Here is a 23,310-nt window from a genome sequence, read left to right as displayed (position 1 = left end):
GCAAATGTCAGGAACAAAACGTTATGACGTTTTGTTCCTGACATTTGCATATCATCACCTTTCTACTGAATTGTGTTCATTGTACTGATCGCAATAACCCCTTTTTTGCAATTTCATGGCTACCTGCTTAAATATTACATTGTTGCTTAAGTTTTGCACACCAGTATATATATATATATATATATATATATATATATATATATATATATATATATATATATATATATATATATATATATATATATATATATATATATATATATATATATATATATATATATATATATATATATATATATATATATATATAATTGATGGGAAGAGGAACAAAATTTAGATTAAGAGAAAAAATAAACCATAACAAAACTTTGATTTCTATTGGTAATGATTTGGATGTTTTTATTGCCAAATTATCTAGAAAATACCACTGGCCTGCGGAAGGTTTCGGGGAATGGAAAGTGAGAATTTTAAAGGAAATTAAAATAAAATTGAATACTGATTTTGACAGATCTAAAGAACGTGGGATTTATTTTAGTAAAACATTAAAAAATGAAATAAAAAAAAAAAAAATTGTTATTACAGTAATAGATAAATCAGCAAATAATTTCTGTTTAATTTGTAAATATTATTATAAAGAACTTTTAATTAATGAATATAACTCTAATGCAACTTATATGTTAAAGAACACCGGGAAAAAGGAATTAGATAAAAGAATGCTAGCTTTCGCAAAAAAAACCAAAACTAAGACTTGCTCTCTTAACTATCCTTATTTATTCCCAACAGTTAAATTTCATAAAAATCCATTAAAATTCAGATTCGTAACCTGTAGCACTGGTAGTTATAATTACTATACGGGTAAACATTTCTTTAAATACTTAAAAATTATCCTGGACAAAATAAAAAATGAAGACAACTTTATTATTTCTAGTAACAAAGAAGTATTGGATTTTCTTAAAGATAACAACATTAATAAACTTAATACTTTTGATTTCGAAAATTTATACACTAATCTACCTCATGAAAAATTAATAAAGGTCTGCACTTTTATTTATGACGAATATTTAAATGAAAATATCATTCCTAAAAATAACTGGCTTGAGTTATGTAATTTTAATATTACTGAAAATTACGTGTTTAATGGTATTAATTTTTATAAACAAGTCAAGGGCATTCCAATGGGGACAGCTTTCTCAAGTGCTTTAGCTAATATTTTCCTGCATTACTATGAGAAAAAAATAATTAAATATAATTTAATAAACGGGTGGAGATATATTGATGACCTACTTTTGATTAACTTCGACAATACTAATATTATTACTAATTGCTATCCAAAAGATTTAATTCTAAAAGATACAAATATAAATCAACTTGAGGCTACCTTTCTAGATTTAAAAATCGAAATTGCTAATGATAAAACAATAGTTGGTATATACGATAAAAGGGATGATTTCAACTTTAAAATAACAAAACTATGTAACTACCATTCCAATCTAAACTCTAAAATTTTCAAAAATCTTATTTTCTCACAAGTTAACAGGATCAAAAGGGTTTGCAATAATAAAAATTCTTATATTGAAGCATCAAATATCCTCCTTAAAAATTTAATTAAAAATGATTTTCCTAGAAATTACTGTAATGTCAATTTTTTAATTAAACAAGGTATGGTTTGGGATTAATCTTTTGGCTTAAATAAAAATAGAAATTTACTTGCATATTGGATCACTCAATAGATGGCGCTGGGTGCCTACCTCTGTTTACATAATTTACCGTTAACTTTCAAAAACAGGAAATCACAATCGATTGTTTAAAGTTTCGTTCACTGTTGGATGGTATGTCTTGGCCTTTTCGTTTTTAATTTTAATTTTAATTTTAATGCTGTTTTTGTTTTTATTGTTATTGTTTTTATTGTATTTTTACTTTGTGGTTTTTTTCTAATTTGTTATTTTGTATTTCCTTTCTGTTAAAATGGTATATCTCTTGAGCATAATTTCGGGGGATTTTCGGGTCACGAGGAATCATTATTAGACTTAATGTCTGTATGTCCTCACAGAAAAAATCCCTTTATTTGAATCCCTGCCTGAGGGTGACCCTTGAAAAAGTCTTCAGGCCGGATTCTTTTTTAATATTTTTTAATAACTTTTTTGGTTTAATTTTTATTTGGTTTTTGTTTTTCCTATTAACTTGATTCTAATACTTTTGTATATATATATATATATATATATATATATATATATATATATAATCAAATGCTAAAACGTTTTTTACCATTGGTCAGTTAACTGAAGAAAAAATAGAATTTCGAGCATAATCATAATAATATAGAAATTAGCCAATTTATAAACCTTTCACATAAAGTGAAAGCTTCAAGATGAATTATTACTTATAAGTAGATACTCATTAATCATTTTCGTCAATCAAAATGAAAAAAAATTCATCCTTGGTTTTCCCTCCTTTTTTTTTCTTCAATTGTACACAGAATTCATTACCACAAGCAATATAAAACATGTTCTTTATTTTTAATTCTTAAACTTGCTTAAAATGCATAGATGGAATAGCTAACATGAATTATTTTATAAAAAAATTGAAGAAGAATTCAATTTCATAGTTCTATTGTATAGTTTTATAGTTAAATTTATTAGTTCTAAACAGCACTTTTAGTCATTGTTAGCCAATACTTAATGAATTGTTGACAATGATTTACAATGAATGAGCTTGAATTTTTAACAATGTAACATGAAACGGGATTTAATTTGATTTACATATAAATTGACCGCGATAAATGCCATTCATATTAACAATAACTACAAATATTTCGCATGATTGGGCGGAAAAGAATTGGGCGGCCAAATATTCAATGACTCCAACCAGTGAGGGTGAACTAAGCATTCTATATGACATTGATTAACGCATATTCGACTCTCAGCCACATCTGTCTAACCATTGCGTGTGAACCTAAACTCCAACCTTTTCTTGAAACTTTATTTCTGTGCCACTATTCTTTACATGCTTAAAAGGATTTCTCTTATATAATCGTATATGATCCATAATATCATCGTTAATCATTAAAATTCTAAAAAAAAATCATATTTAAAAAAAATAAGAATTAACTCAGTTTAGATTTGTGTATTTAAAATTAGCAGCTATACCTGTGCCTTCGTCTTCGCCAGCGTCTATATTTATCATATATATAACTAAGGAAAAAGCAAAGTATATATAATTTGAATTCGCACAAATTTTTATATTCCACTCAAAAAAAGGCTTAAAACTCAACGTTCTAAATAATTATTATTCTAAAGTATCTAGATAAAAACATTTTTATTGTCAATGTTCGACATGTACCTGTAAATATTTGAATTTATTAATTTGTCGATTCCATGGCTACTTATCATTGGTCATGGAGGCCATGGAAAAATTGGAGTTTCCAGCTTCAAAATATCATTTTTAAGATATTAAATTTTTAGATTTTCTGTGTCAGGAAATGGCAACCTGAAAGCTCTTTGGTCTCTGATATTTAGTAGTTCTGATTTCCTTGTGTACTTAATAAATGGTGTTTTTCTTTAGCAATACAGGCTGTTTTCTTCATGTCAAAAGAAAAGAATTCAAAATTAGTATGCATCAACAAATTTATTTTAGAGGTATGAAAATAATTTTCTAGATAAAAATTTTGGACGATTATATTGATTAGTGATCAAGATCAAGTTTATTTTAGATTCAAGTTATATATTCACAATCCAGTTTCTTCTAAAAATGGGTATTTCAGAAAAAACCCAAGATAATATGGTCAATGTCATTGTTTGTTGTAAGAGGGACAAAAAGGATTGTAATAAATTTCAAATTTACTTAACAGGACTGGAGTATTAAACATACGGATAGTTAACATTGTGGTTATTATGACCACATACCAAGCATAAATTACTACACGAGCGTATAAATAGAAATTACGTAATAAAGTAACAAATTTAAAAAAAAATTATTTAACAAAAGCAAAAGAAAAAATATAAGAAGAAAGTAACTATCGACAAAGACGCGCGTGCTTTGAGTGGAAAGTAACGTAATATTTTAAAGGAAAATGAGGCACTATTATAGAATGTGTTAAAACTAATATTGAAAAATTAATTTAAGAAATAGTTGTACAATAATAAAAGTTTTGGTCCAGAAAAGATACATTTTTAAATTTTAAGACAGCGAAAAAAAATTTGTGCAATGATTTGTTCAAATGATATAGCTGAAAAAAGTAAAATATTCAATACTCATTTTTTTAATTCTCATTCAAATATTCAAAATGCAAATAAAGAATGGATTCTGAATTTTTTATGTATAGATAATCGGCAAAACCAAGTACTTAATTCCCAGGTTGTGTTCACTATCTGACATCGCAAATGTTTATTCCATGTTCATAGCCCTTAGAAGTATCATTTATGGTCGCCTGCTTCCATTTCCGATTTCAGAGTAGCACACCATAAAATAAAATTCGGCACCCACCAAACTTAGCAACAGGTTGAAAATCTTTAATACTATTTGTCTATTTACTTTGAGACTGTGGGCATACCTAAAGAATCAGAATGTTCTATGTTTATTGTAAAATTTCCATTTTATAATTTAAAATATTACTTTTATTTCTTGTGACAAGATGTAATTTCATCAAAGATGATAGATAGTACAAAATGAATAGTATTAATATAGTAAGCAAACAGTTGGTAGTAGATGATTGTTAGAACGTCTGATTTTTTTTTTCGAAATAAGATTTCACACATGAAAGAAAAAAGTATGTTAAAACTCACTGGCTAGAATTAAAAAAAAATAACGTTATTTTCATATGTACTTATTTTTGAGAAAAAAAAGAGATAAAAAAATCTTTGAGAATATTTAGTCTCAGATATTGAATTAGTTAATCATTGAAATGAATAATACAATATCATCACGAATCATAAATCTTGAATCAATATAACATGTGTTATTAATTTATTTTAGAGCATAAAAATTGCATTCATTTCTAACGAAAATATGTTTGCGAGTGCAGAGTTCAAAAATTATTTCTCAAATGTCTCTTTATTTAAATCTTTATGACATATCCATTTCTAGAAAAAAAAAAACAATATGCAAAATTTACTTAAACGGGATTATTTACTTTCAAATTTATTTAATTTTTATTTCTATTTATTTTATTACACAACTGCTGTCTGTCACGAGCTCATTTATTTTCTTTACACATCAGCAGTAACTATTGAGACGGACATTAAGTTGCAACTGTAGAGGAAAGTAATATTGAATTAGTTAATACTTTAACCATTTTCCTTATGAAAAAAAAATTAAAATCAGTTTCTTTAGATGCAGATTAGCTTTGAAGTACATATGAAGTAAAGTATGTTCATATTAAATAACATGCAAATCCTCATAATATTTTTTAAAAAAACTATTAGAATTTCAGATAGAGCTAAAGAATTTGTCGTTTCAAAGAATATTTTTAATAATTTTATTAAAAGTCCTATAATGTGTAAATAAGTTTAACCAGAAAAAAAATATACACTTTTTTCTATTCATTTAACTTTACACTGATTTAAAATATTTAAAAAAATTATTGAGATAATTTTGGAAAAAAGGTTCATCTACAAAATTAGGAATATCTTTTTTTACTTCCATCTGAGTCAGAGAATAAAGAAAATATGTGTAGCATTTCACTCAAATTCCTTAAATGCATAAACAAGAAATGCATTAAAATAATAAAATATTAATAACTTCATTAAAAAACTTAATTAAATAACTTAAAATAATAAAACTTATTCACGTTTTTTGCATAATAAAGTATTTCTACCTGATTTTTATAACTTGTTCCTCTCGAAGCATACAGGCTTTTATTATACTTTTACACATGGAAGAGATTCAGTAGCTTGTCATACAGACTTTTAAATTTCCTATAATTTTTTAATATATACTAAATTATTTATTTTATTTTCTTGTATATGTCGTACTTAAATGTATATCGAAAAATAATTTATTCTAAATGATAATTCAATTAAGGGGATAGAAGAAATCTATTTGTACGTTCACACGAAAGGGTTGCGTTGCGTGCGCAACTCCTAAGCGATACATGATCCAGTGTTGCTTAATGGTCGTTTTCATTCACATTGTCTCTTCTGATCTTGACAGTCACTTTCGAAGCGTAAACTGATTTCTGAGTGTGAAATATAGGATTTTATTGCTAATTCGGTAATAATTCCATTGAAATAAAGGTAATTTTTATATTTGTATTATTTCATAAGCGTATTTGAGCAAGATGGCCAACAAATATCGTATATGGCGCATGTAAATCGAATATGATGGTAGGTTAAATCTTATCGCTATTTTGATCATTACCATGGCCCATAAAATTATATGGTTCATAAAAAAATCAGGAATAAATTAGAATTTAAAAACACATAGTCATTTTTTCAAAAGAAGATTAAAGTCCGAACATACTAGTATATTTAAAATAATTGTCAAAGACAAAAATCAATTTCCAAGACAGAATCACTATCTAATTTCACCAATTTTTACTTCCTGTAGAAGTACAGGATACTTAGAGCTATCGTATATGGACGACTGTCTCCCAAATTTGGTTTTTCGAGAAGTATCACGAAATAAAATTTGACTTATACTGAATACGGCAATTGGACGAATTTCTCTATTTCTATTCATTAAGTAATTTGGAGACTGCATATATAACTAATAAGTGAGAAAAATTTTGATTTAATATGCAAATAAAATTAGAAATATATATATATATATATATATATATATATATATATATATATATATATATATATATATATATATATTATTTCATGTGACAAGATGTATTTCATCAAAGAGGATCGACAATACAAAAGGAATGCTATTGATGTAGGAGGCGAATAGTTGGTCCTAGATGGATTTTAGAGAGTCTGATTTCTTCCAAAATGAAACCTCACACCTCAAAGAAAAAAGCATGTGGAATCTTATTGGCGAGAAGTAGAAACAAAACTACATCATTCCATAGGCCTGATTTCGTAAAATTAAAATTTTTTTAAGAAACAAGCTGATCAGAACTGTTTGGAAAAGCTTAGCCTCAGGCGTATAGCAGCAGATCATTGGAATGAATAAACAATATATTCAGGAAAGTCATAATCAATGCTAGCAAGTGTTATTAATTTATTTTAGAATACAAAAATTACATTCATTTCTATAGAAAACCCTCCGGAGAATCTCGAATTCAGATATTGTTTCATCAAATCTCTCTCTTTTAAATCTTAATGGCATATTCATTTCAAAAGAACAATTATTGTCCTTATCTGTAAAATTTTCTTTACCATTTGAATATCTCCTTTCAAATTTTTTCAGTTTCTATTCTTTCGTGATAAAAACTAAATTTACTTTTGATTAGCACCTGATCAACTGATTCACCTTAACTGATTTCACCTTATCATATTCTGTGTTTTCTACTTAAAACTGTTTTTTACACAAATGTCGTCTATAATGCGCCCATTTATTTTCTTCTCACATCAGCATTATCTATCATATCAGCATTATCTAATCCCATTATCTTGAATGGGATTTCAACAGCTACTCGAGAGGAAACTGATTATGTGTTGGTTAATATTTAACCACTTTCCTTATGAAAAAGATATTTTTAAACGGTTTCTTTAGATGCGGCGAACAGTTCTGAGGTTCACAGAAAATAAGTACACATTGGAGTACTTCTGATGGACTTCTACAGAAAATAAGTACACATTGGAGTACTTCTGATGGACTTCTACAGAAAATAAGTACACATTGGAGTACTTCTGATGGACTTCTACAGAAAAAAAGTACACATTGGAGTACTTCTGATGGACTTCTACAGAAAAAAAGTACACATTGGAGTACTTCTGATGGACTTCTACAGAAAATAAGTACACATTGGAGTACTTCTGATGGACTTCTACAGAAAATAAGTACACATTGGAGTACTTCTGATGGACTTCTACAGAAAATAAGTACACATTGGAGTACTTCTGGATGGCAACGTAAATATATTTTAATTTATACTAACTTGTAAAATTAAAATTTACTATAGATCAATGACTATTTAGATCTTTTGAAGTTTATTTTCTGTAGTTTATCCATTTAATCATGGAATATACATAAAAGATTTATTTTTCTGAAGTATAGAATTCGGATAAAATGCAAGGAAGGGTGCAATTTCCATTTGTGCAATAATGACAGGTAGCAAGTATTTAATTATTACTCCATTAAACTATTAAACAGGAAATCAATTATTATCAGTAGATATTTGCATTTTGTATTGAATTTACATTACACTTGTGTAGAATTACTTTTCCAATTACATCGAAGAAAATAACAACAATATTTCTAAATGTAAAAAAAATGCTAAAAGCTAGAAAATAATTAGCGTTCATAAATTTGAAGCACTGTTTTTCTTTAATCTAACTGGATCTATAAATTATATTATTGCTCTTTTAACTTAAAAATTGTTTTTTAGCGCAATTGAATTTTTGCTGAATCAAAGAAATATTATTGAATAATCCTCAGTCTAAAATATGAAATATGTTCTGTGTTAAGCAGTATTACTTGAATGATTCTATTTTCTATTTTTTACGAGCATGTTTATATTCTATAAGAAAATTATTGAATAAGTCAAATTTTAAATTCTTCCTATAAATATATATTGTATTTACGGCATCATTATTAGCACAAATAATTTTAACGTAAATGCAATTTCTCTTTTAAGAAGTTCAAACATCGAGAATCAGGTTAGAGAATTTGGAAATTATATGAATGATTCTGTTTTCTATTTTTTATGAGTATGTTTATATTCTATAAGAAAGTTATTGAATTAGTCACATTTTAAATTCTTCCTATAAATATATATTGTATTTACAGCATCATTATTAGCACAAATAATTTTAACGTAAATGCAATTTCTCTTTTAAGAAGTTCAAACATCGAGAATCAGGTTAGAGAATTTGGAAATTATATGAATGATTCTGTTTTCTATTTTTTATGAGTATGTTTATATTCTATAAGAAAGTTATTGAATAAGTCAAATTTTAAATTCTTCCTATAAATATATATTGTATTTACGGCATCATTATTAGCACAAATAATTTTAACGTAAATGCAATTTTTCTTTTAAGAAGTTCAAACATCGAAAATCAGGTTAGAGAATTTGGAAATTATATGAATGATTCTGTTTTCTATTTTTTATGAGTATGTTTATATTCTATAAGAAAGTTATTGAATTAGTCAAATTTTAAATTCTTCCTATAAATATATATTGTATTTACGGCATCATTATTAGCACAAATAATTTTAACGTAAATGCAATTTCTCTTTTAAGAAGTTCAAACATCGAGAATCAGGTTAGAGAATTTGGAAATTATATGAATGATTCTGTTTTCTATTTTTTATGAGTATGTTTATATTCTATAAGAAAGTTATTGAATTAGTCACATTTTAAATTCTTCCTATAAATATATATTGTATTTACAGCATCATTATTAGCACAAATAATTTTAACGTAAATGCAATTTCTCTTTTAAGAAGTTCAAACATCGAGAATCAGGTTAGAGAATTTGGAAATTATATGAATGATTCTGTTTTCTATTTTTTATGAGTATGTTTATATTCTATAAGAAAGTTATTGAATAAGTCAAATTTTAAAATCTTCCTATAAATATATATTGTATTTACGGCATCATTATTAGCACAAATAATTTTAACGTAAATGCAATTTTTCTTTTAAGAAGTTCAAACATCGAGAATCAGGTTAGAGAATTTGGAAATTATATGAATGATTCTATTTTCTATTTTTTATGAGTATGTTTACATTCTATAAGAAAGTTATTGAATAAGTCAAATTTTAAATTCTTCCTATAAATATATATTGTATTTACGGCATCATTATTAGCACAAATAATTTTAACGTAAATGCAATTTCTCTTTTAAGAAGTTCAAACATCGAGAATCAGGTTAGAGAATTTGGAAATTATATGAATGATTCTGTTTTCTATTTTTTATGAGTATGTTTATATTCTATAAGAAAGTTATTGAATTAGTCACATTTTAAATTCTTCCTATAAATATATATTGTATTTACAGCATCATTATTAGCACAAATAATTTTAACGTAAATGCAATTTCTCTTTTAAGAAGTTCAAACATCGAGAATCAGGTTAGAGAATTTGGAAATTATATGAATGATTCTGTTTTCTATTTTTTATGAGTATGTTTATATTCTATAAGAAAGTTATTGAATAAGTCAAATTTTAAATTCTTCCTATAAATATATATTGTATTTACGGCATCATTATTAGCACAAATAATTTTAACGTAAATGCAATTTCTCTTTTAAGAAGTTCAAACATCGAGAATCAGGTTAGAGAATTTGGAAATTATATGAATGATTCTATTTTCTATTTTTTACGAGCATGTTTACATTCTATAAGAAAGTTATTGAATAAGTCAAATTTTAAATTCTTCCTATAAATATATATTGTATTTACGGCATCCTTATTAGCACAAAAAATTTTAACGTAAATCAAATTTCTCTTTTAGAAGTTCAAACATCGAGAATCAGGTTAGAGAATTTGGATTACACATATTTTGGACGGTGGGAGGGAAGGTTTTATTTCAAAGTTTTAGTCAACATCAAAATAATGCAAACTTTTTACGTTAGCCGAACTTCTAAAAATATCATTCACATTGTGATGAAATGGAAGGAATTTCCTTTTAACGAGTTCCAATACAATTACAAAATAATCTTTGTCTGATTTTAATTATATTGTACGACATTTCATTTCATTGTTGTAAAATAATCGTAAATCGTTTTCATTATTTCTATGAAAATCCCTGCTTAGAAATTTCTCTCATTGTTAACGTATAGGGCTCCTCAAAGGCACATCTTCTACAGATGTGACGGGCTTCACCACCGCGAGATATCTTGGTGATCTGGTCTGCATTCCAGATTCTCCTCTCCTCGATCTATTGCTTTCTACTGTTTTTCTTCCTTTTCTTGTTGGCAAACAAGGGAGCTATCCGTGACAAACTCCGCGCTCTGTTTGCTGTTCACGAATAGCCAAATACCCCACCTTTTGGCCGTGCGTGGCAACCCATTAGACTGGTGGTGCACTGTGGTCCCCGATGTATCAATCGGACGGTAGCTACTACTAGAGGGGTTAGTCTCTTAGGGATAGGTTGAAGGAGTCGTTTCTCGGGCTTGGCGTTAAGGGTGACACTGTCTCCAGGAGTGGCATGGTATAGGTTCCACCAGGCGAGTTTCTGGAGCTGGTGGCTATCACATCTTGTTTGGCTACATGGTTTGCAATGCCTCCGGACACGAATAATTTTTATTTATCATATGAGCTTGAAACTAAATGGTCTCTTCGGTTGGCATCATATTGTATATAGTACTCCCAATTTTGAACACAATTTTAATCACTTTTTTGTTATAAAAAGTTTATCTTTAAAAAATTGAATCCTTCGATACAGTTTCTCCTTTCTTAGTGCATCTCCACAATAGATGAGAAAGTAACTTCTGTTAATAATATGACTGGTGACTGGCTTGTACAGGTCAGCACTCAAATATTCAAGAAGTGAAGGATCTGGTCACAATTCCTATTATTATCAGCCCTCACATATCATGAAACGTATCTATAGGCGTCATTACTTGTGGAAAAAATATTAAAATTCCTTCTAGATTTGATTCAAGAAATTTAAAAACTAGAAGGTTTACACAAGTCCGCCGAATTATCACCCGACGGTAAGGACAAATACCCGAAACCAAGCATCTTGCTCTCACATTCTTGTCTCCAAAATTGTCAGATTTCATATATGTAGGTTATATTACCTTACAGGCCATATATCCAAAACCCTATTAGATATTTCAAGTTCCAGGGTTTTGGATACAAAAAAGAGAATTGCCACAGGATTTTCACTTGCGCCTGCCATGCTAAGAAATGGCATGAAAGCTAGAAGTGTTCCGCATCAGAAAAGTGCGTAAACTGCAAAGGAGACCTCATTTTTTTCTCCACGTTATGTCCACGCTAAAAATTTGAAAAAAACAAATCGTCACTACAATAATTGGAAAAAAAAAATCTCATACTCCGAAGCACGATAGAAGATTCATGCTTTGACTCCTACACCCGGCGTAAGTTGCGCATCCGGTCTTCGAAAAAACCTTTTGTAAACTGTTCTTGCCCCAACTGTACTAAGAATGTTATTCAAATGAAAAAAAACATCGCATTCTGATACAGAACTCTGTATGTTGATGATCTGTTGATCTCATGCCAAGGCAACAATAAGAATTTATTAGAGCGATAATTGCGAAATGCAGTTAACCCTTTCAGGACGAGAGACATCTATCCTAAATGCACAAACGGGTCGGAGCATACGCGAAAGTAATCATACCACATGCCGGGGGTTTAGCGTCGCTAAACCTATCTTTGAAAAAAAATCACAAAAAATAAAGTTTAAGTCCTAACCTCGTCATTTTTTCTACTTTTTTGGATGAGTAGTTTATTCATACTATGAGCAAATTCTCCCTTTGACAAATTGCAGTTATTTTTTTTATTTATTATTATTATTTTGCCAAAATAAACCGAAACCAGGGCTTTCCGTAATAAAAAGAGAAGTGCGCGAAATGTGTCCGAAAGCTACACAAAATAATGCAACAGATGGTAAAACCCCAAAAGACCAGTTACGGTTACACAGTAATACAAAAAAATAGAATTCGGAGGGAGATCAGAAATACTATCAAGTGGAAAGTTACACAACCCAGCTCAGTTTATTTACATTACTCTTACCCCCCTCCCCCGCAACAGCTGATGAGTAAAATACCAAAGGCTGAATGTGAGCATACTAAAGATCAGGGTACGAAAACTGTATTTATTTCAAAAGCAGTGGACACAGGGAGCCATCTAGTGTCGATTAAAAATTGTTCCAGTTAAATATGCACATATGCATCACAGTCCCCTGAGTTCGATTTCCAGAAATGCACGGGTGGTACGCTCGGGTGAGAGACGTTCGCTGGTGATACATATATGACATTCCCGTTGCGAAAGAATTAATGAACGATTAAATTTCAGTAACAGTGTCCACACTATCTCTTTTGAGAAGAGTCGATGCTTCTCTTCTGCCGGAAGAGAAATATGCATTTAGATCATGTTATCCACATACAAAGCACGCCAATTCCAGCTGCGTCTGAAATTCTATTTTTGGGGAGTTATCTTCGATCTTAAACTCACTTTGCTACAGCTATGGAAGAGGTGTGAAAGAAACTTAAATATTTTGAAAGTACTTTCTAAAACATCTTGGGGTTCCGATCGAATCTCCTTTCTCCGTATCGATTAATGGTCATTCTTTCATTTATGGATTATGGTTGCATGGTGTCTAAGTCAGCCCTTCTTCTGTTTTGCAACATCTTGATGTCATCCACCACACGGCTCTCAGGATCTGCTCTGGGGCTTTTCGCCCTTTTCCAATTGAGAGCCTATATTTTATTTGTCACTAGCTGCTACTTTATTTACGACGCAAGAAATTGTCAACCTTATTTTAGTTTCCTGCTAAGTCCACCCCAAATCATCTTAGGCATCATATAATTATACCAATTAGTCTTCAAAGAATTTATGGTTCCCTATCTCTCTCATACTCTTCCTTTTGGGGAGAGAGTCAAAAATTTCATTCATAACTCCGACCTTCCTAATGTTACCATTAAATCTCCTGTTTTTTTATTCCTTCTCCCTCTCCCCTTGAAATATCCCGCATGCTTCTTTTCTAAATTCTTTATTGGGATTCGATAAATCTTCAACTCGTCTGTTACTTTCAAACAGCCTTTTCATCATCACCACCTTCAGTATTCTTTTTTTCACACTAATTTTTGCAGATGACTCGAAATCAGATGTTTATGTTAATTGTTCTATTTAAACTCCATTTTGTATGATGAGCTATCGCCTACACAACTATCGCTCTGAGTTTTCGGTTGAGTTGGTGGTAATTTTCTGCGGTCTTAAGAAAATTTCGCTTTCTGTTCAATGTCATTTTATTATTTATTTCCATAGCATGAGTACTTTGGAAACACATTCTGGCTATCACATGCATCGCATTGCGTTGCATGCATCTCTTGGAAAGTTTGATCACTTTCCTCTTATTACAAAATTGTTGTTTTGACATAATTTTTTGATGGGTGCCGAGTCGTGTTAGCATTTCTGAAAATGAAATGGCAGACTCAGTGGCAAAATCAGCAACGGATATTCTTTATCTCACAGTATTACTTTATTGCAATGTTAAGAAGTCCAAGGCTAAATACATTTTATTTTTACTTGGCAACCAGCGTGGGATCTGCAGATCCAAAACGAAATACATTCAATCAAACTTGCTATTTGATTGTAGCCTAATTTCCCTATACGTGTAATTGGCGTCAAATTGACTCTCCTCCGTAAAGGTCATAATCGCTACACGCAAATCTCATTTTTGGCGAAATAGTACCAATGCATTTAAAATGTCGGGTGAATTTTAGTGTGAATCACATTTTAGCTGAATGCAGTAATTTTGATTCCTTTCGTATTCGCTTTTTTCATTCAACGTCACAATTCTGCAGGACTTGATGGGTGAGAAATACCACATTAATAGTTTTAATTTTTTGAAAATTATTCAGTTTTATAATTGCTTTTAGTATTTTTATCCTTTTTTTTACTCTTCATTTTCAGCATTCATGTAGCTTTTATGTTCTTGCATTTTCTTCAGTTGTATCATAATCTCGTTTTCATGAACTGAAGCTTTTAAACTTTCAAATTTTATTTTTGTGTATTCAAATTTTATGCGCTTTTATCTCTAGTTTGTTTTATATTTTAGTGAGACTACTTTTATTATGTACCGATTCAACAATTTGTTTGGCGCAGCATAACCAAAAATGGCTTTCGTGTCAATAAACAACACAAAACACAGACATAAAGTGAGAGGTTTCAGTTTTTGTTAATCATATTATTGTTTAAAGACCTGTCTCAAAATTATTTTGTTCCAATTTTTTGTATCTTTTAATAAGCTCTGACTTTAGAAGAAAGAATAGTGAAAGAATTTTAAAGTTCTTCCGTTTTTGAAAAACTCTGTACTTTCCTTTATTATTATTATAAATACATTATCATTCCTTAATATTGAAGATTTCCTTTATGTAGCATTGCACTGTTTTATTTGTTAAATTAAAAAAATTATTGAATAATTCACAGTATTAAGGTACAAAATCCTTTCAACATTAAACATAAAATGTAAATCTGAATGATACAACTATCTATGCTTATTTTTTTATAGGTGCCTTTTGATTCTATAATAAAGTTATTGGATTAGCTAAACTTTTACATTTTAGATGAGATGACAGAAAATGTGAAGGCGCTCATCACAATGATGTATAGTTACCAAATTTGAAATATGTAAGCATCTTATGTAAGTGTGTAGGTATTTTAGAGAATTCGAATATTTTCATATCTCTGTAATGTATTTCCCAGCTTCATTGGTATCATATATAGTATCGACAGATTTACAAACTTGAATTCTAACAAATGATTCTTGTAGAAGTTTCTTGCTGATATCGTTTATATTTTTGTTTCTTTCAATTATTTAGATCGCATCATTTTTGGTTTACCGTATTCGCAGACTGAATATAGAAAAATCATATCTTTCTCACTAAGGATAAAAACATAGATGAGCGTTCATCATCAATACGTCTCATCAAATCTCTTGATCACGCATCTTCCTTTATTTATTTATTCTTACACTTTAAGTATATTTTGGCCTTGCAAATTTCACAAATAAAAACTTTATGAAATAGCGTCTCAACAAATAACATCCATTTCCTTAGTCAAACTAGTATTTCGTATTCTGCTCGTGAATATAAAGCGCCTGGTTTGTTTGCAAGTAAAGAAAATCATGCGGAACGTGATGTTACATAACTTAACTATCACGCAATAACCTTCACAGTCAATGGAAACAAAATATGAAAAATAAAAGCTAGGAACGAAGTTCGAAAAATGTTATCTATTTTATTCAGATATCAATTCTAAAAAAAGAGTAGTACATCATTTGTTTACTCGTTTCTTTCTTTTAAATGGATTTATCTAATCGGAGATTCGAATTTATAAATTGTGTTTTAAAATGCAAATGTTCAGTTCATTCGTTTCAACAGAGAAAAAAATTCAAAACCAAATTTGAAAATGTATGATTTTTCCAAGACATTATGAGTTAGGAAATGAATGATAAAAAAAAATGCTATCCATGTCATATAAACCATAAGTTTCTATCAAAACTTGTTGGAAGAACTCAACAAGAATTTTTTTTTTTTAATATGGCAAAATAAACTTGAAGATTAATTATGAAGATGAACATTCGTATATTTAATTTGATTTTTACATGATTTAAAAAATGTAGGAATATGTTTTCATTCGTTATTTTATTGACTCTTGATTTTTAAAATGGGCAAATAAGTTTATACACTGCGTAAAAAAAGTAGAAGGACAGTGTCTTTTTACCAATTAATATCTCTTATTTTCTCCTAACTACCAGATATTTATGCAGATTTAGTTTAATGATCCTTGTTTTCATTTTAGGCAAAAATTAAACATCTACCACTAATATTATTAAAAAAATTAGTATATATAATTTCCCATTACTTAAAAAAAAAAGTAGAAGGACACTTGCTAATATATTTAATTTAGTGAGTTGTTCTTTATTTAAATAGTGATTTTGTACTTTGTTTATCCTTTTCTATCAAAAAAATCTAATTTGTTTAAAAGTTACGTTGTTTCTCCGTTCTCAGAAATGCCTAAAGGAATACATTTGAACGATTTGCAAAAAGGGCAAATTTCCGCATATCAAAATGATGGTAAAGGTGTCAGAGAGATTGCTCGATTGTTGCAGGTGAGCCTCAATACAGTTTCAAACTTTATCAGAAATTCTTATAAAAATGGAAATAAAAAGAAGACTGGTAGACCGAAGAAGTTAAGACCACGTGATGAAAGAAAACTTGCTCGTGTGCTGAAGAAGAACAAAGGAAGTGTTTCAAAGGCAAGAAACCAAGCAGGACTTAATCATGTGACGAAAAAAACAGTTTACAATTATATTAAAAGATCTAAAAAATTCATTTTCAAAAAACGGAAACATCATCCTAAGTGGAAACAAGCTCACATTGATAACCGTTTAGCGTGGGCTAAGGAGCACATGTCCTGGACTACAGAATGGACTTCTGTGATATTTTCCGATGAAAAGAAATTTAACTTAGACGATCCAGAAGGATATCAGCACTACTGGCGTTGTCTGGGGACTGAAGGCGAATACTATTCAACACGTCAAATGGGAGGAGGGAGTTTAATGGTTTGGTTGGCTGTTGGAGTCTGGTTTTCTTAAATGGTAGGCAAAAACATACAGACTACATTCAAGTGCTGAATTCCGAGCTTCTTCCTTATGCCTCTGACATGGCGGGGGGGGGGGGGAGAGTGGAAGTTTCAGCAAGACGGAGCTTCCATTCACACCGCGACTGCAGTCAAAAATTGTTCCTAACAAATATATTAGGATATTTACCATGGCCAGCCAAAAGTCCTGACCTTAATATAGTGGAAAACATCTGGACAATGCTGGTTCGTCGAGTTTATGCTGATGGAAGGCAATTTGATTCGCAAACTCAGCTTCGAGAAGCATTAAATGACTCGTGGGACAATTTTTGTTAAACTGAAATTCAAACTCTATACAATTCACTTCCAAACAGAATATTTGAAATTATAAAGGCCAATGGGAAGACCATTCCTTATTAAAGTCCCTATTTTTTCATTCATTATAATGCTGTCCTTCTACTTTTTTTACAAAGTTTCAAAAAAGAGAAACTATTTTTGTTGCCATTAATATTTTATGTTTGAACATTATAATTCTGATGTTAAAACTGTATTTTTGAAATATTTGTTATATGTTTCTAATAAAAATTTTTAGTAAAAATAAAATATTTTTCGGTTATTGTTACAAAATCAAGTGTCCTTCTACTTTTTTTACGCAGTGTATGTTCATAATTATTCGCAAGAACAAGTGTGTTAATAAAATATAATGCAAAATCAAAATTTTATAAAATCCTTATTCTTGAATTATATTTTAAAATTCAAGTGTTCAGTTTACGTTAATTACGTATGTTACAAACGTTAATCTTCGCATTAACAGAGGAAAAAAACATACAAGCAAATTCGAAAGTGTGTGTTTTTTCCAAAACATTATGATTATGGAACAAAAAAAATTTCTATCAAAACGTGTTGGAAGAACTCAACGAGAATAAAAAATAAAGGAAATAGCGCATAATTAACTTAAATATTTTTTATCAAAATGAACATTCGTATATTTAATTTGATTTTTGCAAGATTGAAAAAAAATGTAAGAATCTGCTTTCACTCATTATTTTATTAACTCATGATTTTTCGAACGAATAAGTTAAAAATATGTTTCGAACAATAAGTTTATATGTTCATAATTATTAACAATAACAGCTGTGTAAATAGTGTGTGTGTGTGAAATAATTCAAAATCTTATAAAATCCTTATTTTTGTTTTAAATCAAATGTTTCACTATTCAAGTATCGATTAATTGTTCTCAAACCTCTTGTTTAGCATTCCAGAATAATGCTAATATTGCGAGCCAGTTTTTACAGAAATATGGATTAGTTTGGATTCATATAAGTCTATAAAAATGATATTATTATTGATTAATTGAATATTCATTCATTTCAATCGAAAGAGAAAATTTTGAAAATGTGATCATGTTGCTCAATTTTAAAAATATTTAATTGATTTTAAACACAATTTAATGCCAAAGAGGTATATTTTTAATTTATAGATATTTCTATAGAATACTGAGATATTTTTTATTCAAAACTGTTTAAAAATTTTAATTGGAATACTTTTATGAAAAATGAATAATTCCGGTGTATTTATTTAACTGAATAATGTTATAAATCAGATATAAAGTTACCATTAGAATGCATGACTTATTTTACAAAAAAAAAAATGTATTTTGAATAACTGCACATAATTTAGAAAAATTATTTAAAAAATTTGTAAGCCTTTTTTTCGTGAAATTAAAAAAAAAATCAATGTGCCAAATGTTTACATTATGGATTAAACAATATCTCAATGATACAAGTCACATTATGAAAATTCTACAATAAAAATAAAAGCTGCTTTTTACCAACATATTTTTTACAACGCAAAGAAAAAATTTCATAGTATTTTGAATAATAGAGCTAATTATGCATAAGCCATCTTGGTATTTTTAGAAATTTCCTGTTTAAATCTAATTCTAGTACTGCAATTACCGTATATAGGTTCTTTTTCCTACAAATTTTTATCAAAAGACATTTAAAAAGGATATTGTTACTTTTGGGAAGAGTCATGTGAAACTTATAAATAGAAATAAAAACGTGTACCAAATGTCCGCTCGATGTCCTGTAGAGTTAAAATAAAGAGGGCTGTGTAAATACTCTAATATGTAATTATGGTTAAAATTCTACCTGTTTTACATATGCAAATCAACATAAGTAAGAACGGCAATTCGATTTCTTTAGATAATAAAGGGATGCAATCTTGGAATAAATAATGTGTTTGTTAAAGAGAGATATATATAACGGCTAGGGACTCTAAAATATTTAGAATCAGCCGTTTGACATTAGAGCGGAATGATGACAAATAACAGTCTCCAAAGATTGCGTCCGACAAATGAAAAGTCTAATTCAAACACAATTTATTACGAGGAAAAAAATGAAATACGAGGAAATATTTGCAGTTATAATGAACAACTTGTAAAAACATGGACGGTCATTACAGGACCTGAAACAGGCATTTTATCTCTGTCACCCGAACAGAACAGGAAATCTGAACATAACTCTCAAAAACTAAAAAAATACAACCATAATGGCACGTATTTATACCATGCCTTAAGTCTTATATTTGCATATTAGCTACAATTTTCTGGTTCACTAAATGTCAGATACGATACTGATTAAATAGCTATATGTTTGATGTCAAGTGAAGTGATTTACCCAAAATAATGACACACGATAGCAGGTTCAAAATTCTTTTCATCATTTTAGAATAAAGGACGAAAGACAAAAGAATTTGGAATTTAAAATTATAAAATAACCTTAATGTCGAAATTTCCTAACATTGTTCATAAATTAGCCAGCTGCAATACTTTTTCCTTATTTATTTAGTATGATTAAAACGTATTAAAAATTCAAAATATGATACTTAAAACATAACTTCATATTATTTGATAGACTTTTTTATTAGTAAAATGAAATAAAATTCTTTTTATGTATCTCTGATTACAAGTTATTAAACTCGTTAAAAAGTTTCTTTAAGAAAATCACAAATCTGATAAGGCTAACTTGCATTCTTTTCAACCAATAAATAAAACTGAGACAATAGAAAATTGATTCGATTAATGTAATTTTGTATATTAATATCATCATGCTGAAAATAACTTCGCTGTTTTAAGCACATTCTAATTTCATTGTTAGATACTCTGTTAAAGGAAACAATAGAATTATTGTATAGTGAGTTGTTTCCTTAATTTTGGAAAATGGTCATATCAAAATGACGGGATACGTCAGTGGATTTATAACACAAAAGCGTTTATAAATAACCAACTTCGCAGGCTTTTTGAAAGAAAGCAAAACAAAATAGAGCCTTGTTTGTTCATCGGGAATCAAAAATATAAGTTAAAAATTTGAATCCAACTCATTTATAAGTGTTCTGGAAGCTGTGAGTCCTTCCAGAAATGCGAAGAATATCAAAACAGTACGATAATGTGGCCTGTAATTTTTTTTATATATCTTGTGAAGTTTAGAGAGGATTCAGATATGCTTGTGTAGCCATATCTGATTTTTTTCTAGAATTTCATCGTTTGATCTTCCGCTAATAACAGACGTTGATGAACGTACCTCTGCAGGCCTCTGTACCTCTGAACGTACCTCTGCAGTATCATAACAGAAATGCTGAAAACGTATGGAGTTATCTATCGCCTTTATATCATTCATATTTTTGTAGGTGCTTAAATGAAGTCTTATAGATGTGTTGAATGTAAATGCTCAACAGTTATGTGTAATTTTCCGATGAACAACAAGGTTGAACTTTGTTTTGCTTTCTTCCCTCCTCCAAATTTGTGACATTCAATTCTAAGTATTCTGTAAATATCCTGTAGATAAAACAGAATATTTTTTCGGTAATTTGCAGAATTCCAAACAGAAACCTCAAACCATTAGTGAAATTCGTTCCAAAAGATTGCGGCAAAAGAGAATAAAGACAATGTTTAAAATTGGCGACGATTCTGGTTTGGCTAATGGAGAAGTACTATCTTTTAAAAATACGTCTATTTCGCATTGGTACGAGCGTTAATGTTTTAATGATATAACTAAATAAAATGCTAAGAATCAAACATCCATACGAATGAACCATAATCTAAGAATCAAATGTCATAATGCAGATCATAGAATTCATATTACGCAATGTTCATGAAAGATTATATATGTTATTCAACTATTATATTTGATATTATATGCAGATGCTGAAAAAAAATTTCAAGGTAAAAATTATGAAAAGAAGACAATATTAAACAAAGTTAATATACGATTTTTTTTAAAGATATCGTCCGATATCTTAAGTGGCAATATTAGAAGATACTAACGGGTAGATCATCGTATGTTTTCGTGGTTGGTGTACAACTTCTTTCTTATTTTACTTCTGAGACAACTTGCAAATAAAAGATGTCCTCAAAAATGGAACAGTATTATATTGGATCGTATGGATCGAATTACAAAGTTTCATTAAATAGTTTTTAGTTTAATTCAGTTACATTAACGTCCCCTTTCTAAAGCCGCGCTAGGACTATTTCGGGACAGTCCTCACAATATTGAGACCTGCTCAGATGACGAAGTTGACGCAGGGCCAAGCCCTCCCACCCTCTTCAGGCTTCCTCACTATGGGTGGAAATATAGCCTTGATGGATTTAACGTGCGTCACACCCGCTTATACGATGGCTCTTCGGTGGAATCGGGTCTCGAACCTAGAACCCTCCGGCTCCTAGAGTTCTAGTATTATGGTGGTGATACCTTGATTTCCGAGTGTTTTGTTATACTGGTGATACCTTGCCACCACCATAAAACGGCCCTTTATTAGATAAGAGGGGAAATTATATGAAGCATTTTGGTTTTGTGAAGATTGACAGTAAAACGTTTTTAAAAAAGTTAATTTTTATATGCATTTGGCAGTATAAAATTGTCAATAATAAAATGTTTTCTCATCTTGATATATATATATATATATATATATATATATATATATATATATATATATATATATATATATATATATATATATATATATATATATATATATACACCAAGTTTCAGGTTTTTATCTATAAAAATTGCAGAGATATTCCAATTTTTAATTTAGACAAACATTAATTTCAGAAATGGCAATTTATTCAATACAGAAACACTATCATATGTCAATAGTTGTTGAGTAATACCTAATCATGACTTCAAAGAAATTTGCTAACCACAAATAATGTAAGTAGCTTTGATGGTAGAAAGTTCCACCTTCGACTTTATAAAAAAATTAAGTAAAATTTGAGAAACTGAACATTTAAAAATTACTGGAATACCGAACTAGAAAATAAATTTCCTTTCTCTCGTTTGTGTGCTTTCAAAAAGGATGATATATTCATTAACAAAAAAAAAGGTGTGAATATGCTGATAATGTGTGTTATATATAATGGTAAAGCCAACAAGTTATAAAAGAATATAAACGATATTTTGAGAGATTCTGGCATCCTTCTAGGACATGTGTTTAAAGAATGCTTCAGCGATTATAAATTACAAGATCATTATAAATAATTTTTTTCAAATTTCAAATTTCCCTCATGCTCATATGAAAGTCAGTCCAGAACACAACATTCCAAAATCAACATCGAAGAGAATATTTCAACACATTAATTGGCATTCATACAGTAACATCCACGGATTATTACAACAGTTGCATGGACAAATTTTAGACGTCTCGAATTTCATATCTGGGCCCTATTTTAGGCAAAATTATATTACTATGTCCCATTAAATACAATTTGGAAGGAGAGTATTGCTTTAATCGGAACAGAAATATTAATCTTTAAAACTATCATTTTTGGATCGGTAAAAATCCAATCTTTGTATGGGAGGTTCATCATCAGTGGCAATTGTCTATAAATACGTGGTGTGGAATTTTTAGACATTCCTTG

General features: G+C 29.2%; 1 protein-coding gene across 2 annotated transcripts in view; it reads left to right on the top strand.

The window, feature by feature from the left end:
* Positions 1-7,878: 7,878 nt before the first annotated feature.
* The window catches only part of LOC129976749 (alpha-tocopherol transfer protein-like), a 46,624-nt gene continuing 31,192 nt past the window's right edge, over positions 7,879-23,310 (top strand). Inside the window, exon 1 of one of the 2 annotated variants that reach the window (XM_056090479.1) lies at positions 7,879-8,021. In XM_056090479.1, the coding sequence (XP_055946454.1) occupies positions 8,014-8,021 (8 nt within the window). In that variant the 5' untranslated portion in view covers positions 7,879-8,013. The remainder of the gene's footprint in view (positions 8,022-23,310) is intronic. The other variant, XM_056090480.1, reaches the window with a different exon arrangement.

This window comes from Argiope bruennichi, chromosome 7 (assembly GCF_947563725.1).
Source record: "Argiope bruennichi chromosome 7, qqArgBrue1.1, whole genome shotgun sequence".
Classification (NCBI taxonomy): Eukaryota; Metazoa; Arthropoda; class Arachnida; order Araneae; family Araneidae; genus Argiope; species Argiope bruennichi.
Note: the sequence above shows the minus strand (reverse complement) of the source record. Positions and strands in the feature narration are given on the sequence as shown.